Source organism: Botryllus schlosseri, chromosome 9 (genome assembly GCF_051294905.1).
Source record: "Botryllus schlosseri isolate E-star chromosome 9, Bs_hap1, whole genome shotgun sequence".
Taxonomy (NCBI): Eukaryota; Metazoa; Chordata; class Ascidiacea; order Stolidobranchia; family Styelidae; genus Botryllus; species Botryllus schlosseri.
This window is the reverse complement of record NC_137244.1, coordinates 21,629,587-21,651,775: the sequence shown is the minus strand read 5'-3', so window position 1 is coordinate 21,651,775 and position 22,189 is coordinate 21,629,587. Positions and strand designations below refer to the sequence as shown.

Below are 22,189 nucleotides of genomic sequence, written 5' to 3'. Positions count from 1 at the left end.
TGACATTGTTAATGTTGGAATTTGGGAATCAGTGCAACAATAGCATTCAATTAATATCAGTTATTATATATTTTGATCTGTTATGGTGAATTGCGCTATCACAGGGAGGCTTGGCTCGTCTGTGCTTCAACTCTCCTTCGCCCTGTATTTTTTACCTTAAATTAGTCATTCATGGACATAAGTAGAAAAATGTCAATATCAACTGAGGTTTCGTTGCTTATCCTGAGTCTTGACTGCCTCACTTGCCTCCCCTCTGATCACACGCCACTTCTTTAACAGGCCTATAATAGCTATATGTGCGTACACAACAAATTACACTGACGAAAAATCGCATTGTTTGGAGTTGTTTCATTTAGGCCTACAGGCAATATGTGACTATGCGAATCTAGCAATAAACCACTATTGCAAACTTTCAGTTTGGTTCAAGTAGTTTAAAGTACAGCCCGTCGCGTTCATACTTGTAGCAGAGGCAACTCCAACTACGGATACTCCGTTACTATAATCTCTGTGTATTTACAATATAGGCTACATTGGACATAATAACTCATATGATGACATAGTGCCGCATGAATATGTAAGTTACAAATATTTTTGCTAATGGAAAGTATTTCGCATATGACGGATGTGATGTGTACTAAACATGTTATTCGCAGCTACTCTGGTCTTTGATCATGAGAAGTGTGTATGACAAATATATCATATTGATGCAAGTTTTCTTGCTATATATCGGGACACGTTATCTGTTTTGGAAACTGATAATTCGAAATGTTCAGCCAAATAACGATATTGATTTATGATACATTTTGGGTAAATTGAGATTTGGAATGAAACATCTCACAAATTGTCTGATCTTATTTCATCGGATAAATCGAGTCTTGGTAATAACATTACCGTTGTTGTATGCCACATTCCACTGGCAATCGCGTAACGGCGATTGTTGTGCAATCTGTTCAGTTTATAGCCTAGTTTATTCAGCTTTTGCGCGTACAGAAACCGTTCACCGATTTGCCAATCATAACAAACAACTTCGCTTCGAATAATAACTCTAATTGAATACAACCCGATATGACAGAGATTCAGTTTAAAATTAAGATGATGGCCTATACTTTAAAATTTTGCAACATCTAACCATAAATCATACCATTATTTTGGTCGCCTGGTGCATTTATCGTTGAAATGTTTTTTTTCTTCTTCAGTGGCCGCCTCGCTATTGGCTTCTAAGAAACTGGGCTAAATATTTCGGTCTTGACAGCGTATAGCAAATTATTTAATTAGGCAGTGTGCCTGAGGATATTCTGAACAAGACGTAAAAATTCGCTGCTCAGTGGCCGATATATATAAGTGTGACTCCATATCGCACTATTGTAGTCAGTTGAGCATTCTCCAATCGAAAGAATGGCATCCTCACTATTATTTATCGGGAGTGTGTACTGCACTGGTATCAGTCTCTTCTTGTTGGCCGCTGAGTCTAACTCAATGACACGGGAACACTCAGACACCGGCGCAACATCTTGCGAAACAATAGCGTCACCAGTGTGCAACCAAAGGGAAGGTTATCGACAGTTGAACGGAGGATGTAATAACTTGCGGCACCCGACCTGGGGAGCGGCCAATACAGTACAACGACGTATGTTACCAGCAGAATATGGAGACGGTATGAGTCAGCCGAAACGTAATCGTCTACCTTCACCGAGAGTAATATCAAACAGAATGAAAGAATCGACACCACCACGAGCAGGCAGCGTTTCCCATATGCATGTATTGTATGGGCAACTATTGGCGCACGATATTACTCATACTCCCATGGTTAAAGCCAGTACAGGTAAAGACCTGGATTGCAACTGCGACTCTCCGGCTGGCGAATGTCTGAATATTCCTTTATCCCAAGAAGACCCATTGAGGATGTTTGGACAGAAAAAGTGTATAGAGATGTCTAGATCAAAGGCCGCAGTATCTCAAAACCGTTGCACCTTCCGATACAGGGAGCAAACCAACACAATGTCCAGTTATATTGACGGAACATTCATGTATGGAAGATCAGATAAGGAAGCGAACGATTTGAGAGACCATGCCTCCAAATCGGGTGAACTTCTGTTAATCAAGAATCCACACGGTGGAAAATTTAAAAATTTACCGAAGCAGAGCGATGTACCAGGTTCGACCATCTCATCCGCAACCCAATGCAATGCCAAGGTGAAGAAACCAGCCGATTCGCCATGCCCTGTGGCAGGAGACGGGCGAGTCGGCGAAAATTCAGGACTGATTGCGATACAAACCGCTTTCGCACGTTATCATAATGTGTTGAGCAGAGAACTGAAAAACCAAAACCCTCATTGGCATAGTGACAAAGTTTACTTTGAGACAAAAAAAATAGTGTCTGCAATCATCCAATCAATAACGTTCCGGGAATATCTTCCACCTCTCGTTGGACCCACATTCATGAAGAGATTCGGACTGAACTTGGCCGATTCCGGTTACTGGAACGGATACGATAGCAGATACGACCCGTCAATTACGAACGAATTCTCTACGGCGGCGTTTCGTTACGGTCACAGTCAGATTCCTGGAATGATGAGCAGACCGACAGCGTTTTCCAATGTTCACAAAATAACTCCGATGATGACAAACCAATCATTTTTCAATAGCAAACCGTTTACGGAAAAAGGAAGCGGTGGTGCTGGGGCCTTGCTACGAGGTTTTATGATTGACAATGCTGAGAAAACTGATACAAACTTTGTAAACGCTATACGCAACCAGCTAATGGCTCCAAGAGGCAGCGCTCACGGAATGGACCTGTTTGCCTTGAACATTCAGCGAGGCAGAGATCACGGATTACCAGGCTACAACAAATACAGAGAGTTCTGTGGTTACAAAAGAGCCTTATCCTTCTCCGATCTGTTCGACGAGATTCCTAGTCACGTCGTTCAGAAATTGCAGTCTATATACGGTACAGTTGACGATATTGATCTTTACGTAGGAGGGTTGGCGGAAAATCATGTAAAGGGTGGAGTTGTCGGGCCGACATTCGCTTGTATTTTATCGTACACAATGCGAAATCTCAGAAAAGGAGACCGATTATGGCATGAGATTGGCAACGCAACTCACTCATTTACTATCTCTCAATTACGAGCAATAAGGAAGGTCGGCCTTACGAGCATTTTATGTCAGACTGGTGAGGATATGATGTACGTGTCTAGAACCCCACTACAAATGAAACGAGGGAAACCAGAAGGTCTGGTACACTGCGGAAACGTTGCGAAACTTGATTTAACGCAGTGGAACGTCCTTGCGGCAGACTCAACACGTTATATTAACCCTTTTCATTCGAACGTAGGTTGGACCACCTGGTTTGTTACCGCATCACGGACGGCAATCACAGTAAATGCTCATAACGAGTTGGCAAGAATACGCGCTACTCGTCCAGACGAAGTCTGTAACAATTTTGTTAATTACGAATTGAGGTACGTAGCGAGAAATGAGCCCGTTCAAATTCGGTTTTCCTGTCACGCAGGGACCAATCGAGGGACTGATTTTCCGTTTCAAGCATCCGATGGATCCAGATGGACTGACTGGATCAAAAGTCAGTCGATTCGTGGAGACAATTTTCCGTGCCGTGAAATCATCGCTATACAAGCGAAAACTTCTGACGGAGAGTCATTCGCTTCCGAGACAGGCGATGTATTTTACAAGTTCAGCCCCGACGGCTTTGAATGCAGAGATCGTGATCAGATAAGCGGTACGATGTGTCATCGATATAAAGTTAGAGCTTTGTGTCGAAGAGAAAATAACGTAGATATAACCCCAACTACTCGACCGTCACCGATGTCCTACGAATATCCCGTAGTCCCGCAGCCTGTGAAGGACTTGTCTAAAACAATTTGTCATTACTACGGCATATGTTGCGACGAGCCTGGGATTTACTACGTAGGACCAGTTCCTGTAACAGTGCTTGATATTGCCAAACATTATTGTAAAAAGCACAAAATGTGTTGTGACGTCTAAATCATTGTGATGTAGACGATGCATAAAGTACTCCAGTTATACCAGGCTACTTCAAGATGTAGAAGCTGTTGAGTGTTGACTGTTGATACATTCCCATACGCTGCTGAGCGTGTAACTCCGGGCATAAGTCGTGGCGCGTGGTCCACTTTCCGATTTTTAAATATTCTGTGACCTTTCTCGTGAAGTTCTTCTCGATATGTAAAATGAACTCGGTATTTGTGGGGCGAACATGACAAGCAAAAACTTTGGAATGGCATATGATTCGATATGGGAGATATAACGAATGACGCTGGGAATATTTCATTATTATTATTATTGTTGTGTATGTTTCCATTTGTTTGCTATCCGAACCTAGATGCCCTGCTGCATGCGCATATCTATTTGCTTTTGGACTTGAAATTTGAAATCCGATTTCGATAAAAAAAGTTTGGTTTAATCTGTTTCTATGTATATGTATAAACAAAAGGTTTGGCACTAAGGCTGGTCAAAATGGTTCGAGACTCGAAATCTAGTTCTACGCACGTTAGTGGAAATGACATTACAGTGACGTTGTAATTAATCCACAACCTTGTCACAAAATGAAATGAAATACGTATGGTCGAAAAACCATAAAATATATTTAATGCGCTGAGTGACGAGCATTATTATATTCTTTCTGTTCGCATAAATGATACTTATTTCTCTTTGCCTCGTCATCCGTACTCATGTTACGTCACAATGGGCAGTACTCGACTCGAAGCCTAGCATTCGATTGATTCGGAATCTAATCCAATGCCAAGCCTTACTCAGCTCCCCAGATCTTAAGTCTGAAGATTTCGTACGCGAGTAGTTAAAATATTTATTTAAAACAAGCAATTGTTTGCATTTCACAATACAGTCATGGAATGCGACAATGCGTGCACCGTGCATGTATGCAATCGCTGACTTTGTCTGGGTTGAGTTTGTGTCTCCATATGTGCAGTGTGCACTGTTATACATTGTACTGTAGCCTACATTATGCATTCGATGTTTAAGCCGTATGACAACGTTAGTAAGTCGAACTACTTCCAAGGAAAATTCGCAACGTCTCAAGCAACGAAATAAATGCATTTTGACAGAAACAAAAGTACATTGTATTTAGGGATATCTAATTCTAGATATTATTGATATTATTATTGACGTTCTATTGACGAAAGTTATAATAAATTCTGCAAATCATGTGATTGGATTTTGTCAGCTGCGTGTAAAGTTGATTTATTGTAGTATTTGTGGAATTAGATAATCGAATCAAAATACTAGATTTATTGAAAGAGAATTGGTAGATTTAGCGTTGGGAGGCAGTTTGTGTGAGAATCCAGCTTACGCATAACCGCACATGACGCACGTGCGACGTGCTAGCTTGTCGCGTGACTCGGAAATCCAGCGCCACGTTCGTCCTTCAACCACGCATTGCGAGGTGATAATGTGCGAGCCTCCGAGAGAATTTTACGGTCTGTGATTCCTAGCCTGCTAAGAAATGTTCGTTACCGCGGTTGATTCTAGCAGCTTTGCCGATAACCCCGTTATATTCAGCCAATATTCAAAAGATATTCCACCTAGTCTAAGGCGCATTCCCAAAACTTCATAGCATTTAGCTGAACAGCTTTACAGCCATTGCTATGCCTGGACTGGACACGAAATAAACTTGAAAGGCTGTACCTGGACACCTGTAAGCTATGAGAAATATAAGCAATATCCCGGTCTAGCAGATTGTTATTAGTCTTAATTACGGCGATTTTTTGTCATGTCAAAACTGTAGCGTTAAGTCAAAAAATTGTCAAAATTGTTTAAAAAGTCAAAATTTTTTTGCAACCTGCATTTCGTTTGTATCGTAGATGTGTGCACCGTCGGTGAACTTATCATTTGACATTTTACGGCTTGTAGCCTACTTTACAGGCCTACCGTTGTGGACGACCCATTGTCTGCTCATTGTGAATCATAAACGGTCAATTGAAACAAATAGGATGACATGGTGTTATGCTCAACGTACCGCAATATCCTAACTCAGGGGTGTCAAACTCAAATTGGCTCGCGGGCCGGATTCAAGCCTTCAGATCGCTCGCGGGTCGGACCAGTCAAATGATTCGCGAACAATGGAATTGGCAAAAATACGATGATTCTCCAGTTGAATACAGTTCAGAATCGCCAAAACAGTGTCGGTAACGACGATATAAATTGGCATATTCTATACTCCCTTAGATTTAGCCGTAATCTGGCGTTAGCTCTATGCACTGTGAGAAATACAAGATTTTTAATTGGAACCGCGGACGTTGCAATTTGATTTATTATTATTACACCGCGAGTCCGGTTTCTCTCATGTCAGGGGATCTATTAGGTCGAAAGTGACACAGCAGTGCGATCATAATAACGATAGATATTTCAATTATATATTTGTGCAACTAATATATTTCCCATCTAAACTGCAGATAACGTTTCCGCATTGGCGTTTTCGCTTCTGTGAATAACTACTTTTTGGTCCATATTTGTATAAAACTCTGAACTTAGTGTGCAATTTTAACTTTCTTGAAATTGGATGTCAATTTCACAGACTTGTTGTTTCTGATGGTAACTAGAGTGAAACTACAGCGTGGCAGTCGGGTGGAGCTATAATGGGGCTATTAACATGGAAGTGTTTCCTGCAAAAAATCTCAACATTTGTTACAAATGTGCTGGAAAATATAAGAATTTTTCAATCTACTCAGAATTCCTTCGCGGGCCGAATGAAATCCGTATATTTGGCACCCCTGTCCTAACTGAAGCAAGACTGCGTGGACATCGGTTCCTATATCAGGAAGCGCATGATAAAAAATTGTGTTGCATATACAACATTGTTAGAATGAAGCAACACCGTGTGTCACCAGCGGTGTACGCGCAACTTCAGTATTGCCAGTCAACAACTGCAGCTGTTGAACGATCTTTCTCCATTCTTGGCAAGTTACTTAGTAAGGACAGACACTTTCTACCCGAGAATGTAGGAAAGTATCTTTCGTTGTACTACAAATTTTTGTTATTATTTCTACCATAATGCGTGATGTAACTGGAATTCTTCGTAGGTCCAGATTTCGTAAAAATATAGTTTTTTCATGTTTGTCAGTTTTTAAGTCAAAAAATTTTTTTTTCAGGCCAAACTACTTCGTAAGGATAGATAGTTTCAACCAGAAATGAAGATAAGTAGTACAATTCTAACATTATGTGCGAAAACGGCCTAATTTATATATGTGAGGTGAATATTTTGTCAAAATTAAGTTTTTTGGTGTCAAAAAATGTCCAAATATTGATTTTTAGGTCAAAATCTTCTGTTTTTAGGTCAAAAAAATCGCCCTAGTTATTAGACTTCCTAGTCCCTACTACCATACTGTGAGGTAACAATAATTTCCGACATTGTTCTACCTGTAATGGTCGAGAACAATATTTCTTTCAAAGTGCGATATCAACTCGATGTTATCGGCTGCTTTTCAACCTTTTAAGCACCATCCACACTTTTTTGTAAAAAAATTTCATCCGCACAAACCAACCGAAAATTTCAATACAAAAAGAAAATGCATAGACGTAACAATATTTTGTTCAGATGTGCAACAAGTAGGCTACCGGTTTAGGCCATCGAGAGTCTCATTAAGAGAGAGAGAGAGAGAGAGAATTTTCTATTCATCATCGCAAAATAACAAAACAGGCAACAAAATAGCATAAACTTCAGAATCACGGATACATACAAAAAAAATGGTTACAGTGTCAATTTCAAAGCAAATGAGATGTGTAAGAATACGATTTACAGTTCATAGGATTGGCCAATATGTTTTACGATTGCAAGATGAAGCTGCAGCGAAGTGATCTGTTGATCATCGAAGAAGACAACCATTTCCCCTCATTTCAACTATAGCACACTAAAACCCTTTTCTGCCATATATTATGTTGTTGAGTTTTGTACAAGAACGCCCAGTCTAGTCAGTCTTGGATGGCCAGGTCTGTATAAGAACCATCCAGAACTCCTATCCAAAATACAGCGTATTTCCGCGAGTGAAAAATGCTTGCTGGCAGAAATGAGACACAGAAGGGTTTGGCCACGAAATGAATGTGTATAATAAGTACGCACCCGCTCGTTCCACACCCATACACTAAAGCAGTGGTTCCCAACCTTTTTTGTGCTTTTCCCCCTTTTCGGCAATGTTCGAATTGAATTCCCCCCCTAAAATTTAGTTTGCTAAAATGTGGTTGGCATTGAATATCTTAATGTATTTCTCAGTGGTTATAAGCTCTTTAGTCTCTTTGTACTAAAGTTGATGGTCATGAACGTTGCTGAAACGAATTTTATTCAAAGAATGTGTTCAAAATATAAGAGGCATTCCATATAACAATCAGTGTGAAGCTTGTGATTGCTTTTGTTTCGACAACTCATGAATGCGTGGAAGAGTATTGGACAGAGCGCAGCGAATATCGTTCTCCACGTTTAACCTGTTTCTTTGCTTTGTTTTCATTTGTAAAAGCGTTGAAAATCCTGATTCACATAGGTAAGTGGAGACGAACGGAAGGATAGTTCTAATAGCTCTCTCGGCCACTTTAGGATATGAATCACACATCAATGGCCAAAATTCGGTAATTGATTTTTCCCTAAACAAGTCTCTTGCGCGAGAATCCGTTTTGAGTTCTAAAAATTCATCCTGCAACTTATCAGGAACTTTTTCCACCGGCAATGTGAATGGACATCGGATTAAATCAAGCTCATCGTCATCAATTTCGGGAAAATATCGAATGAATTCTGATTCCAGAGACGCCAGATGTTGCAAAATCAATTCTTTTTCCATCTGTGGAATAATTTGTTCCTTGCCATCAACAACCAGGACTGATGATAATACTTCAAACATTGCAACATTGCTCAATCGAACTTTTCTCTTCCAGTTGTCCAGTTTGCTGGTGAAAGCTTTCAAAGCGTCTTTAAATAGTATTATATTGGTGTTTTTCCCTTGCATCTTCAGATTTAGTTTATTCAATTGACCAAACATATCTACCAAATAAGCAAGACGTCTAATCCAATCATCATCATTCAGCAATGCAACAAATTCCGATTTCTTTTGAACCTCAAAAAATAATTTAAGCTCGTTTCTCAGCTCGAACACACGTTGGGTAACATTTTCCCTTGAAAGCCAACGAGTACTCGTATGAAAAAGAAGTACCTGGTGATCTGCATCCATATCATCGCACAGTTTCTTGAACAATCGGGAGTTAAGAGCACTTCCTTTAACGAAGTTGACCATTTTAACTACCTGATCAAGAACTTCGCGTAATGGAGCAGGAAGCGTTTTAGAAGCCAGCGCATGACGATGAATCATCCAGTGAATACCTTTTACATTCGGACTTTGTCTTTTAACATGAGCTTGAAATCCAGATTGGGTTCCTAGCATAGCAGGGGCTCCGTCTGTACAACACCCACATACGTTTTTCCACAAAAGATCTTCGGATTCAAAGAACGAAGAAACTTTTTCAAAAATGTTAAAAGCTTTAGTAGTTGTTTCCAGACAGGAACAAAAAAGAAGCTCCTCTTTGAATGCATTTGAATGGACATACTTTACAAATACCATTAACTGGGAACACGATGCAACATCAGTAGATTCATCCAGTTCAATCGAAAAGACACCAAACGCAGAAGACTTAATCTCTTGTATAACTTGATCTTTTATATCTAACGCCATGTCTTCGATCCTTCTCTGAACTGTATTATTTGATAATGCAACGGCAGCAACTTTTTCTTTCCCTTCGTTTCCAAGCACAAGCTCAACAATTTTTAATGCACAAGGTTTTATCAAATCTTCACCAATCGTATGAGGCTTTTTATTCCTCGCTATTTCCAAAGCAACATAGTAAGAAGCTTCCACTGCATTTCTGCTTGTTTCATAGTATGCCCCATTTGAATCTAGTCTCATCTTTTTCAAAGCACAACTGTGACGCTCGAAAAATATTCTACTTTTATCCTTGTGTTGTGAGTGAACATTTTGTAAATGCTGTTTCAACTTGTTGGTCTCAAAGAATCGTTTGTCAGAACTTTATCGCATAACACACATTGAGGTCTCTCCTCTCCATTTTTATTGATACATATAAAGCCATATTCAATATATGAATTGACGTATTTTCTCTTTTTGATACTCATGTTAGATAAAACGTAAAAGGGATATTTCCTTTTAACGCTGCTGAACAATATAGGCTTACTTCCTATTAATGAAAATTCAGAAACGAAAGTTGGAACACACAACATTGATTGTTAATGAGCACAAAATTGAAAGCTGTCACAAATACAGTTGGAAACGTGATCATATTATTTACAATGTGTACAAACATTCAAAGTTTGGTAATATTAAGATTAGATGATGACCAAGACAAGACACCGAGCTCGCGATGAATTTGTAATCGTGAAACCCCAGTCCAATATACTCATAACCTCTCGATACTCTCAACCACGGGCGTTTCAGACGAAAGCAAATGGGGTTCACTTTGATCTATATGTTTGGTCGTTATCAAGTATTGAGCAAGCAAAGACGTCCTGGTGCCGGTTTTAACGTTTTCTCAAGATTTGATTTGTAACTAATCAATAACAACTGCACACTGTCGCATAGCCAAATTTATGCGTAGGAGCAGCCAACCACGATCACCAATTGCAAATACAGAGGCGTCTGCCCATGAATACCTCAATTGTTCTGTAGGCAGCCACGCATGGTTCGATCATCTCCTACTAACCGGGAAAACAACTTCAGCAACAGAGTAAATTGTAAATTGGTTACCGTTACTATTCACGAAATCCTTCCGCGGTAATAACCGCTGCGCTAAACTGACACTGCCCAGCGAGCTACCTAGCAATCGCGAATGTGAATGGTTGTGTTGGTAATATGAGTTTGTAAATGTGATTGTCACTTCCAAGGCCAATGGAGTTCATATCTCACCTATTATTGCGAAGACAATGCCGATTTGAACACTGGATTGTCATACAGGTGCCGTATAGTGCCTTGATTCATTTCAGAGGGGTCGGGCGAAGGGAATTCGCGTGTGATATTCTAGGCAGCATGACAGCAACTTTGTTTTTGCAAGCAAAACTCATTCAGTTTGTCGCCTGAGTATAATTTGAAACTGTGGTATTTGACAAACTGCAAACCCAAGCTTCACAAATAATGCGGTACATTTTACAAGCTATTCGTACTTTACTTTCTATACCATGTAAGTTTGACTCATCGGGAAGCCAAATTCCCCCCTAGAAATTCCAAAATTCCCCCCAAGGGGGGAATTCCCCCTCGGTTGGGAACCACTGCACTAAAGCATCCCGACGGTCTTCGAATGTGTTTTCCAGAAAAATCAGTCGGACAAATCTTGTCATGAATTCGAACCAATTTGTGTAATACAAAAGTCGTCACATTTTCATGATCAAGCCACATTTTCTGTGTCAGTCGCTTATTTACTATTGTACCCAAACACGGTGACCTTTTCTATGTCAAAACTATCCATAGACAATCGCGCAAAGCGCAAGAAATTCAACAAATATTACATAGGCCTACATATTTACCAGTGAGCTATATAAACAGCTACATTAACAGATCGCCCTATGGTGCCATGGCGACCCAATATTATACCCTCTTCGACCCATACTTTAAGAACCCTTAAAGGTGGATTAATTTGAGTTACGCAGTAACTTGCAAATGTGAGTCTGTAATTATGGTACGAACTATTATATTCGTGCCCGTGCTGATCGAACCGAATCCAACATGATGATTGTGCAGAAAAAGAAAGCAGAAAGTCAAGTTGACGTCATCTTTTCTGCTTGTCGCCGGCTCAGACTTGATTGCTGATGCACTATATGCCTGTCACTATGCACGCTTTCGCACCACGTTTGCCATTCGCACTGCAATTTTTTTTCATCCGCACAAGTGCGTATACCTCGAGTTGCTAGATAGTTTCGTGTTCTAGTAAACGCAAGTTTACCATACGTCCTCCGTTAGGAGGATTTGTCCTCTTTTTTCAGGTAATCGAAAATTTCTTCCCAGGACGCCCAAATTGCCTTATTTTTGGCAATTCGTCCTCCTGTATGGCTTTGATATCCAGGCGATGGTACAGGCACAACCATAACCAAAAAAGCCATAAATAACGTGAAATCTGGAGTCTGGACGTTCGAGCGGGTCTTTGGGGAGTCGAGATCGAGAGTTAAGTTGAAAGAATTACCTTTCTTTAGTCATCAACACAACAGTAATTGGAAAGGAAAAAGGAAAGGACGTAGTTGATTTTTGTCCTTGATGTTTTCGCGACATATACACCGACTCATGATATACATACATTCGATCTGTGCATATGCATACCATGAGTGCATGATACGCATATGCCGTTGGACCAGGCAAGTGCAGATATAGCCATTAACGACTTTCTAAGTCTTGCATCACCCCTCCACGTTATTCCAGTATTGTATGAGCGCCCAACAGGGAAGTCATGGATACCAGTGTTACTTATGAGGTCTATGGTCTGACCCGGCGAGGGGTCGAACCCATGACCTACCGATCAAGAATCCGGACGCTTCACCATTACGCCATCTTTTTTCAAATTACCCGTTTTCTCATCCGATATATAGTAATTTTGTGATTTGTAAAAAGTGCCCTCTTTTCCGGATATCAAAATAGGGTAATCCGAAGCGAACATAGCTCAGTGGGAAAGTGCGCATGTGCCCGATTACCCTAACCAACGAAATCATATATAAACGATAACTGGAGATATTGTGTTTCGGGCTTGACAAAATCTGGGTGACTTGATTCATAATCGAGAATCAGGCTTTGCATCAAGTTCAGTATTCGGCTATCACTCATAAAGTCACAACAGTATGGATGATTTTGAAAGTTCAAATGTGTCCCCCTTCACCCAAGGGTGGGCAATTATATTTTCCAGAGGGCCGAATAAGAAGTCGAGAATATTTGGCGGACCGGGATAAAAGTTGAAATTTTAATCTAGCAGGTCTTTCAATATTCGCGCTCTCTCAGCCTCAACCAAATACCTGTATTTCCCCGCATGTTTTTTCTCATAACGTCGACTCAAATTATACTCCTTAAATACGGCGATCTGCTCACCACAAACTAAGCAGACGAGTTTACCCCAGACTTCATTGAAAAAAATATTTAGTGCTCCAAATCTTCTTGAAACTATGACATATACGTCGTCAAACTTTCTTTGCTCTGGATATGCCCGTACACATCACTTCTGGGTGAGGATGACTGCTTATTACATGCACAGATTTGACTTGTTGTACGAATTAAGGATATGGAAAAGTATGACACCAACAATTAAAAGCCCAGATCGTGTAATTTAGGGGTGTCAAACATACGGCGCGCCAGAGGGTTTCGTCCGCGGTCCTCGACGCGATTCTGCAAATTGTCTGTATTATCCAGCACATTTTTCACGGATGTTGAGATTTTTAGTACCAAATACTTTCATTACATAATCCCTCAACACAGCAAATGTCGAATATAGGCCACACTGTAGTCACTATCAGCAACGAGTCGCTGCCGTAGACACCCAATTCCGAGAAGGCAAAAAAGTGCACAGTGAGTTCACAGTTTTATGAGAAAATTAATCAAAAAGTAGTTATTTACAGAAGTGAAAACGTCAGTTAGAAACCGGTATATGCAGGTTACATGTATAACATAATTATAACACAAAAATAATATTTAAATATCTGTGGTCGCACTCTTTTTTCTCCTAGGACTCACACAACCAGAGAAACCCGAATCGCGATATATTGATAATGAGTACGGCAACTTTTTGTTGCACTTAAATCGTGGGCAAGTTGCATTTAATTTTGGTAAAAGTTGCAGTAAAAAGTTGCACTTATAATTTATATAATTACGATTTGAAGGGCATCTGCATTTTTCGTTTCTTTCTCCGCTATTTGCTGATCACGCATACATGTTTATGTTCTTTAGGTTTCAAACCTACTTGACCATAGCATTTAGCAGTCAACTCCTGCAGAGTGTAGAGCTCTCAGATTTTGTACTTTCCCATTTCACGGACGGCATAGCAAGACAGCCGAAAATTACATATCAAAAAGATAACGCAATGCGGAAATAATTGTCCGCAAAAAGGCAAACAGCAAAGCGATATCCCATACAACAAGTCAATTATCAAATCCCCAACCTCCTATAGGTTTGCAAACTTGACAGAAGACATTGCAGCGAAACTCAAGTGTTGGTGACTTTAACAAAATCAATAGCCTGAAAAGGTGACCCAGTAAAAATTATCAGCGGTCTCGTCTGGGCGTCCGTGTCCGTCAAAAGGGAAAGGACCTCAAATTTATACGGCAGTGAATCAAACAAGCTATTTATTAATATGTAGTTGAGGCACTGTCATGCTTGGCTGTGTTTTTTGAACGTCTAGCTTGCAAGCCATTGCGTCATCGATGTATTGAAATGATAAAATTGCTAACAAACCATCAATGATGATAGATAAGATTTGAGAAGAAGCTAATCCATCACACAGCTCTTTGTTGAGCAAATCAAAGAGAGGGCCATACTAGAGATAGTTTTATAGCATTATTCATTTTTTAATAACGCCTTTACATTCTGCGCAATACTCGATAAAAGTTGTAGTAAAAAGTTGCATGAAAAGATAGAAAAAGTTGCAAAAAGTTTCGATATATAACTTCGTCAAACAGCTTAAAACACCATGCTACAGAAACTCTGAGTATTTAGGAAGCTCCCAGGAGATGTAAAAAAAAGTTAAAAAGTTGCGAAGACTTGCCGTAATAATGAGTCAAATTTCGACGTCTGCGTTTACGGTTAAATCGCTGGTATTCCTCACAATGCATACACACCACTATTGTCGGATATCGACTAAAACAAAGCAATGATAGCAACATGCGAACGTATATCGTCGGTATAAAACCGCCGTCTATATAACTATTAAACCGGCCAATCGTAATTTTACCGTTTCCATCGTTTGTGAATACAGGTGTTGGCAGAATGGAACCGCATGGTCCATAGTTATTATGCATATAGGCTTGATAATTGAGAATTCAAGTGAAAAACAAGAGCATGGATTAACATTTTGAAATCATTTGACTGCATGGTCCGGCCCGCGAGTGCTCTGAAGATTTCAATTCGGCCCGCGACGCAAGTTGAGTTTGATACCCCTGGTATATAAATCATAATGTAACAATGACAGCAAACAAGATTTGAACTATACTGTATACATGGAAAAAGTGGCCTGTGACTTTAATTCAGTGAGTGGCTCTTAAAACTTTTTAAACCGCGACCCAAATCCAAGTTTTATTGGCATCTCGGCCATGAATGAAATAGATATAAGGCAGTCAGTTGTACGTGACGCAGTTCTGTGAAACATGTGTGACACAGGTGATTTCAAATAGACATTCGTCATTTTTCTCTGCAGGTCGCACATTGAAAGGTGGAGATTATTCGCAGCTAATATTTCGAAGTACGGACACATAAATATAGGAGGTTTTGACCAACCGTATAGCAACGGTGATTTTGGGTCAATGTTTTATCGCCGCCTATATTTATGGCACCACACTTTGACCAGTTGCATGTTGGCCCAAACTTCATGTCTTTGTGTGTTTCGGCGCGAAAAATGTCAGCCCAGGAATACCTGTGTATAATAGTAGCGCACCCACCTGTTACACACCACTAGATCAAAGCATCCCAACAAAGCATACGGTTCTTCTACAAAAGCGCATAACGTTGGATTCATTTCTATAAATTTATGCGTTACAAAAATATGGGGTGCGGCAGTCAAGGTTCCGCTTTCCCCCCGCTAATCTACCCAATAATTATTATCTGCGGAAGCTTTCCAGAGAAACCAATTTCAAACAAATCTCGTCCTGACATCAAACCATTTTGTGTAATAAAAGGTAGACACATTTTCAAGATCAAGCCATACTCTCGTAAACAGTTTTCCACGTATCCCGCTAATTGACTATAGCACCCAACACAGTCTCCTTGGACAGAACAGAACCTATGGATGTAGTCCACGCGTTACAATACAAAATCAGGTTTTATTTTCCAAATTCCAAACAACTGTTCGCGGACCGGTCAGACTCGCGTCGCTGGTCGAGTTTGACTCGCGTCGCGGGTCGAGTTTGATCCGAGGGCCGTAAAATACCAAGGTTCTTTCTTACGTCCACTCTCCGCAAAGACAAAACGCCAATTATACATCGCTTTGAAGATTATGGTATTTTTCCGACCATAACTACTTCATTCCGCTTCGTGACAATCATGAGGGTTGATCACTAGGCTATACTTAGCAGAAATATCGTTTCCACTAACGTACGTATAGCTTTGTGCTATATGCTTCTGACGCTGTGGCACGACCAATCGAGATAGCACGGGTTTAATGGTAGTAAGAATAAAAAGTCATTTCTCACTTTACTCGACTTGAATCATTCAGATCAATACTTTATTCTTATTTAAGTTAATGGTGACGAGTTAGCGATAATAACGTTCCACAGCTGCAACACCAATGGGTTGCAAATTCTAGTCCGAGCGACGTAGGTGGTGTATAAATGACCACAGCAGTCCAAGCATCATCAATTCCAAAACAACAACATTACTCGAATTGTACTGTCCAGCCCATATTATGTTACGTGCTGGTAGTCTTCACTGACGTTTTTCGTGAACTGAAGTCGACCGTAAATTGTGAATCGATGTCACTGTGTCGGTTTTGCAAGTTTCAGGTTTTCTGGAATGCGTGACGATGACGCAACTGATTCCTTAATTTGTTTGGCTTAGGCGCACATGAGACGCTAGTGCAGATTTGACGGATCGGATAATGTTCCATATGAACAATTCCACGCCAATATTTTAATGAATTTAAATATAGACCGCTTAAATCTTCATAGAGCTATGACTCCGATTTCCCATCGTGCCTGCCTCGATCGGTGAATCGTGTACGGAAATCTCGCCACAAAATTTGTATGCTGTGACACCTTGAAGTGAAGATGATGCCCTACGGTGAAATTTAGCAACTTCTATATCTATTAATCATCCCGTATTTCCATAGTCCTTGATGATTTTATCGTTGAACTGTTACGGGAATTTTTACTCAGTTACCGAGCTATTGTCTTCTAAGAAAATGAACTAAATATTTTCGGCGTGGAAAAGATATAATAAGTTATTTAATTATCGCCAGTGTGCCTGAGGATATTCTGAACAAAACGCAAAAATTTGCTGTCAAGCAGCCAATATATACAACTGTGCCTCTTCGTCGTACAAGTAGTCAGTTGAGCGTTCTCCGATCGAAAGAATGACATCCCCGAAATATATTTTCTGGAGTGTGTACTGCACTAGTATGGGTATCTTGTTGTTAGCCACCGGATCTAATTCAATGACATGGGAATACCCAGACGCTAGCTCAACATCCTGCGAAACGATAGCCTCACCAGTGTGCGACCAAAGGGGAAAATATCGACAATTGGACGGAACGTGTAATAACATGCAGCACCCAACTTGGGGAGCTGCCAATACGGTGCTACGACGTATGCTACCAGCAGAATACGAAGACGGTATGAGTAAACCGAAACGTGGTCGTCTACCGTCACCGCGAGTTATATCAAACAAAATGAAGGAATCGACTCCACAACCCCGAGATAGCACCGTGTCGCATTTACATGCGCTGTATGGCCAACTATTGGCTCACGATATTACACATACTCCCATGGTTAAGGCCAGTACAGGTAAAGACCTGGATTGCAACTGCGAATCTCCAGCTAACGAGTGTGTGAATATTCCATTATCACTGGACGACGCATTGAGGATGTTTGGTCGGAAAAAATGTATCAATCTGCCAAGATCAAAGGCGGCGAAATCTCAAAACCGTTGCACTTTCCGATACAGGGAGCAAACCAACACAATGTCCAGTTTTATTGACGGAACATTCATGTATGGAAGATCAGATGAGGAAGCGAACGATTTGAGAGACCGCGCCTCGAAATCGGGTGAACTTCTGTTAATCAAGAATCCAAACGATGCAAAATTCAAAAATTTACCGAAGCAGAGCGATGTACCAGGTTCGGCCGTCTCTTCCGCAACCCAATGTAACGCCAAGGTGAAGAGACCAGCCGATTCGCCATGCCCCGTGGCAGGAGACGGACGAGTCGGCGAAAATGCAGGACTGATTGCAATACAAACCGCTTTTGCACGTTATCATAATTTGTTGAGCAGAGGACTGAAGAACCAAAACCCTCATTGGAATAGTGACAAAGTCTACTTCGAGACAAGAAGAATTGTGTCCGCAATCATCCAATCAATAACGTACCGGGAATATCTTCCGCCTCTGGTTGGACCCATATTCATGAAGAGATTCGGACTGACCTTGACCGATTACGGTTACTGGAATGGCTATGATAGCAGATACGACTCGTCTATAACGAATGAATTCGCTACAGCGGCGTTTCGTTACGGTCACAGTCAGGTTTCAGGAATGATGAGCAGACCGACAGCGTTTTTCAATGTTCACAAAATATCTCCGATGATGACAAACCAATCATTTTTCAACAGCATACCATTCACGGAAAAAGGAAGCGGTGGTGCTGGTGCCTTGCTACGAGGTTTTATGATTGATAACGCTGAGAAAACAGATACAGACTTTGTGAACGCTATACGCAACCAGCTGATGGCCCCAAGAGGCAGCTCGCACGGAATGGACCTGTTCGCCGTGAACATTCAACGAGGTCGGGATCACGGTTTACCAGGCTACAACAAATACAGAGAGTTCTGCGGTTATAAGAGAGCCTTATCCTTCACCGATTTGCTCGACAAGATTCCTCGCCATGTCGTTCAGAAACTACAGTCTACATACGACACAGTTGATGACATTGATCTCTACGTAGGAGGGTTGGCGGAAAATCATGTAATGGGTGGAGTTGTCGGGCCGACATTTGCTTGTATTTTATCGTACACAATGCGAAATCTCAGAATGGGAGACCGATTATGGCACGAGTTTGGCGACGAAACTCACTCCTTTACCGTCTCTCAATTACGGGCAATACGGAAGGTCGGCCTTGCGAACATTTTATGTGAAACTGGTGAGGATATGAAGTATGTGCCAAGAACTCCACTACAAATGAAAGGAGGAAAGCTTGACGGTCTGATGAACTGCGGCAACGTTGATAAACTTGATTTAACGCAGTGGAACATCCGAGCAGCAGACTCAACAGGACATACTTACCCTATTCATTCTAACGTAGGTTGGACCGCTTGGTTTGTCACCGGCTCAAGAAGGGCAATCACAGTAAATGCCAATACCGAGTTATCAAAAGTACGTGCTTCTCGTCCAGACGACGTCTGTGGAAAATTGGTAAATTACGAATTGAGGTATACAGCGAGAAATGAGCCCGTTCAAATTCGATTTTCCTGTCACACAAATCGAAGGACGGATTTTCCCTTTCAAGCATCCGATAGAACCAAATGGACTGACTGGATCGAAAGTCAGTCGATTGGATCTGGCGGATTTCCGTGCCGCGACATCATTGCCATACAAGCGAAAACTACTGACGGGGAGTCATTCGCATCAGAGACAGGCGATGTATTTTACAAGTTCGGCCCCGACGGCTTTGCATGCAGAGATCGTGATCAGATAAGCGGTACGATGTGCCACCGATATAAAGTTAGAGCTTTGTGTCGAAGAGAAAATAACTATGATATACCTTCAACCACCAGACCGACATCGATGCCCAACGTATATTCTGTGGCTCCATATCCTGTTAAAGACGTGTCCAAAAAACTATGTCATGATTACGGCATATGTTGCGACGAACCTGGTATATACTATATAGGACCATTGCCTTTAACAGTGATTGATACTGCCAAACAATATTGTAAAAACTACAACAAGTGCTGTGATTTTTAAATCGTTGTGAATTGTGATGACCTCTTCCAGCGATCGTAGACGTTGCCGATAAATTCGGATAAGCTACTGAACTTGAGAATGTAAACCGGCGTATGTCGATGTGTCGCGTGGTTCACTTTTCGTTTATAAGATATTCTGCGACCTTACTCTCGAAATTCTGCTCCAAATGTAGTTAATTCTGTCTTTGTGAGGTAAACATGACAAGTAAGAACTTTTGAATGTAATATGACACGATATCAGTGATATATTGCATTACCCTGAATATTACATTGTTGTTGTGTTTGTTTCCGATGTTTTGTATTCGAATCTAGACGCCCTGCGGCCTGCGCTTTAGCTATTTATGTTTGGGCTTCTGATTTCGGTACGAAATAGCGTGGGTTCATATTTTTCTTTTCACGTCTGAACGAAAAGTTCTCTCTTGGCACTAGGACTGGGCAAATTTATTCGAGTGTTCTAATCCGAATCGAGTTTTAATTGTAATGATTCGAGCTGATTAACGTGGTTTTGTCAAGAACTGAAACTATGCCCCCTTCCCACGAAGAGCAATATTACCATCGACAATTATAGTGTCCTTAGTTTTTTTTCTCCTGCGAAAGCCTCTCGGTTGATCGTATCACAGGCACAGCATCCAAAAGATATAGGAACAAAGCTATACGCAGTACGTGCGTTATATGTATGTGGAAATGACATTTCTGAGAGGAAGTGATCTATACCGAAATGCCTTGTCACGAAACGAAGTGCAATGAAATATAGGTATTGTTAAAAAACTACCGAATTCTCATTAGCGTGGTGGATAACGAGCGTAATATTCTTTGTGATCGCATGAACGGTACATATTCGAGCTTTCCAAGCCATCCACAATCTTGTGACGTCACAATGAGTGATACTCGAATACTCGACTGGAGGCTTAGCAGCGATACGGGATCTAAATCTAATCGCTCAGATGCTCGATTGTTGCCCAGCCCAACGTATACTCCCATCCCCATATCTTCGGTGTGAAGATATCATACGTCAGTGGTTAAAATTTATAAATGCAAAAAAGTAAGCGTAGGCTATACGTTGTAGTATAGTAATAGAACGTGACAATTTATTGTTTGGTATAAGTATATGCAATCACTGACTTATCAATGTTATGTTTGTCCCGCTTGTGTACTGTACGACTTATGGGTGTACGTACAACTGCACACTGTACAGTGCACTGCTAATAAGCAACAAAATAAATGTATTTTGACATATACGTGACGGTACACTGTATCGGCCACTATATTCTTTTTGACATTACATCCTCGATTGGCAAGAGTTATATTAAATTTTGCAAATGTGACAAATAATCGGACTCGGATATGACAATTGGGTTTGGGAAGCTGTTGATGACGTTGAAGTATTCGTGGAATTGGATTATCGAATGAAGTTAATAGATTTTTAGAATAGAATTGGTGGATTTTTGGTGGAGAGGCAATTCGCAGGAAAATTCAGCACGCTGACGCCTACTGCACAGTACGGGTCTTCAAAACTGACTTTTTTCGCAAATCGTACTGGCTACTTGATAAAATTGTAGAGTTACCTAATTTAAGCCTACACACCAAATTAGGTTCAATTCCAACCAGTAGCCGCATTGCTACAGGAGAAGAAAGTTTATATTTATTATATAGAAATAAATAACAAAAACTTTGAAAATTTCCTGTTCACCCCATGAAAGTATTAGATTGTCTATAGAGATGATGTTCACCAAATTTGGTTTAATTCCAACCAGTGGAAGCGGAGTTATTGACGTTGAAAAATTTGGATTTGAATAAAATAGCATTTACGGTGGGCACCACTATAATAAATAATCAAAGAATTGGTCACCGTAAAGGTAGTCCCCATATTAAAATCAATAAATGTGATAGTAAATCGCGCGCATATCGAATAAAAATATCATGTAGCATAAATATCCCCCAAATTAATGTTATTATGATGATTTACTAAATACTTATAAGCCCATGTCAAGCCTTCAAAATTCCGGACATTTAGGCATATTTTAGAAATTCCTCCCGGACGCAAGTTTGAACAGTGAAATTCCGGACATGTCGGGGAAATTCCGGACGTATGGCAACCCTACCGTAAACACTATTTTATTCGTAATCCAAATTTTTTCACGGCAATAACTCTGTTTCCACAGGTTGGAATTGAACCCTACTGCACAGGCACACGCGCTAGATTTTCGCGTGACTCTGAAATCCAGCGTCACGTTCGACCTTCTCAGTCACGCGTTGCGACGAGATAAGCCTATTCTGCTAACGTGCAAATCTTCGAGAGA

At 40.7% G+C, this 22,189-nt stretch overlaps 3 protein-coding genes across 3 annotated transcripts; 2 read left to right on the top strand and 1 right to left on the bottom strand.

Moving 5' to 3' along the window:
- Window positions 1-695: 695 nt before the first annotated feature.
- Window positions 696-5,199, top strand: LOC145447102 (lactoperoxidase-like). Its single transcript, XM_080325522.1, has one exon. It carries the CDS (start codon window positions 1,396-1,398, stop codon window positions 4,000-4,002), a length of 2,607 nt encoding a protein of 868 aa, XP_080181648.1. The 5' UTR covers window positions 696-1,395; the 3' UTR covers window positions 4,003-5,199.
- A 3,173-nt stretch (window positions 5,200-8,372) lies between these two features.
- LOC145446730 (zinc finger BED domain-containing protein 5-like) lies at window positions 8,373-9,935 on the bottom strand. Its single transcript, XM_080325079.1, has one exon. It carries the CDS (start codon window positions 9,933-9,935, stop codon window positions 8,373-8,375), a length of 1,563 nt encoding a protein of 520 aa, XP_080181205.1.
- Window positions 9,936-17,065: 7,130 nt separating this feature from the next.
- LOC145446871 (peroxidase-like) lies at window positions 17,066-21,221 on the top strand. Its single transcript, XM_080325244.1, has one exon. It carries the CDS (start codon window positions 17,287-17,289, stop codon window positions 19,888-19,890), a length of 2,604 nt encoding a protein of 867 aa, XP_080181370.1. The 5' UTR covers window positions 17,066-17,286; the 3' UTR covers window positions 19,891-21,221.
- Window positions 21,222-22,189: the final 968 nt, after the last annotated feature.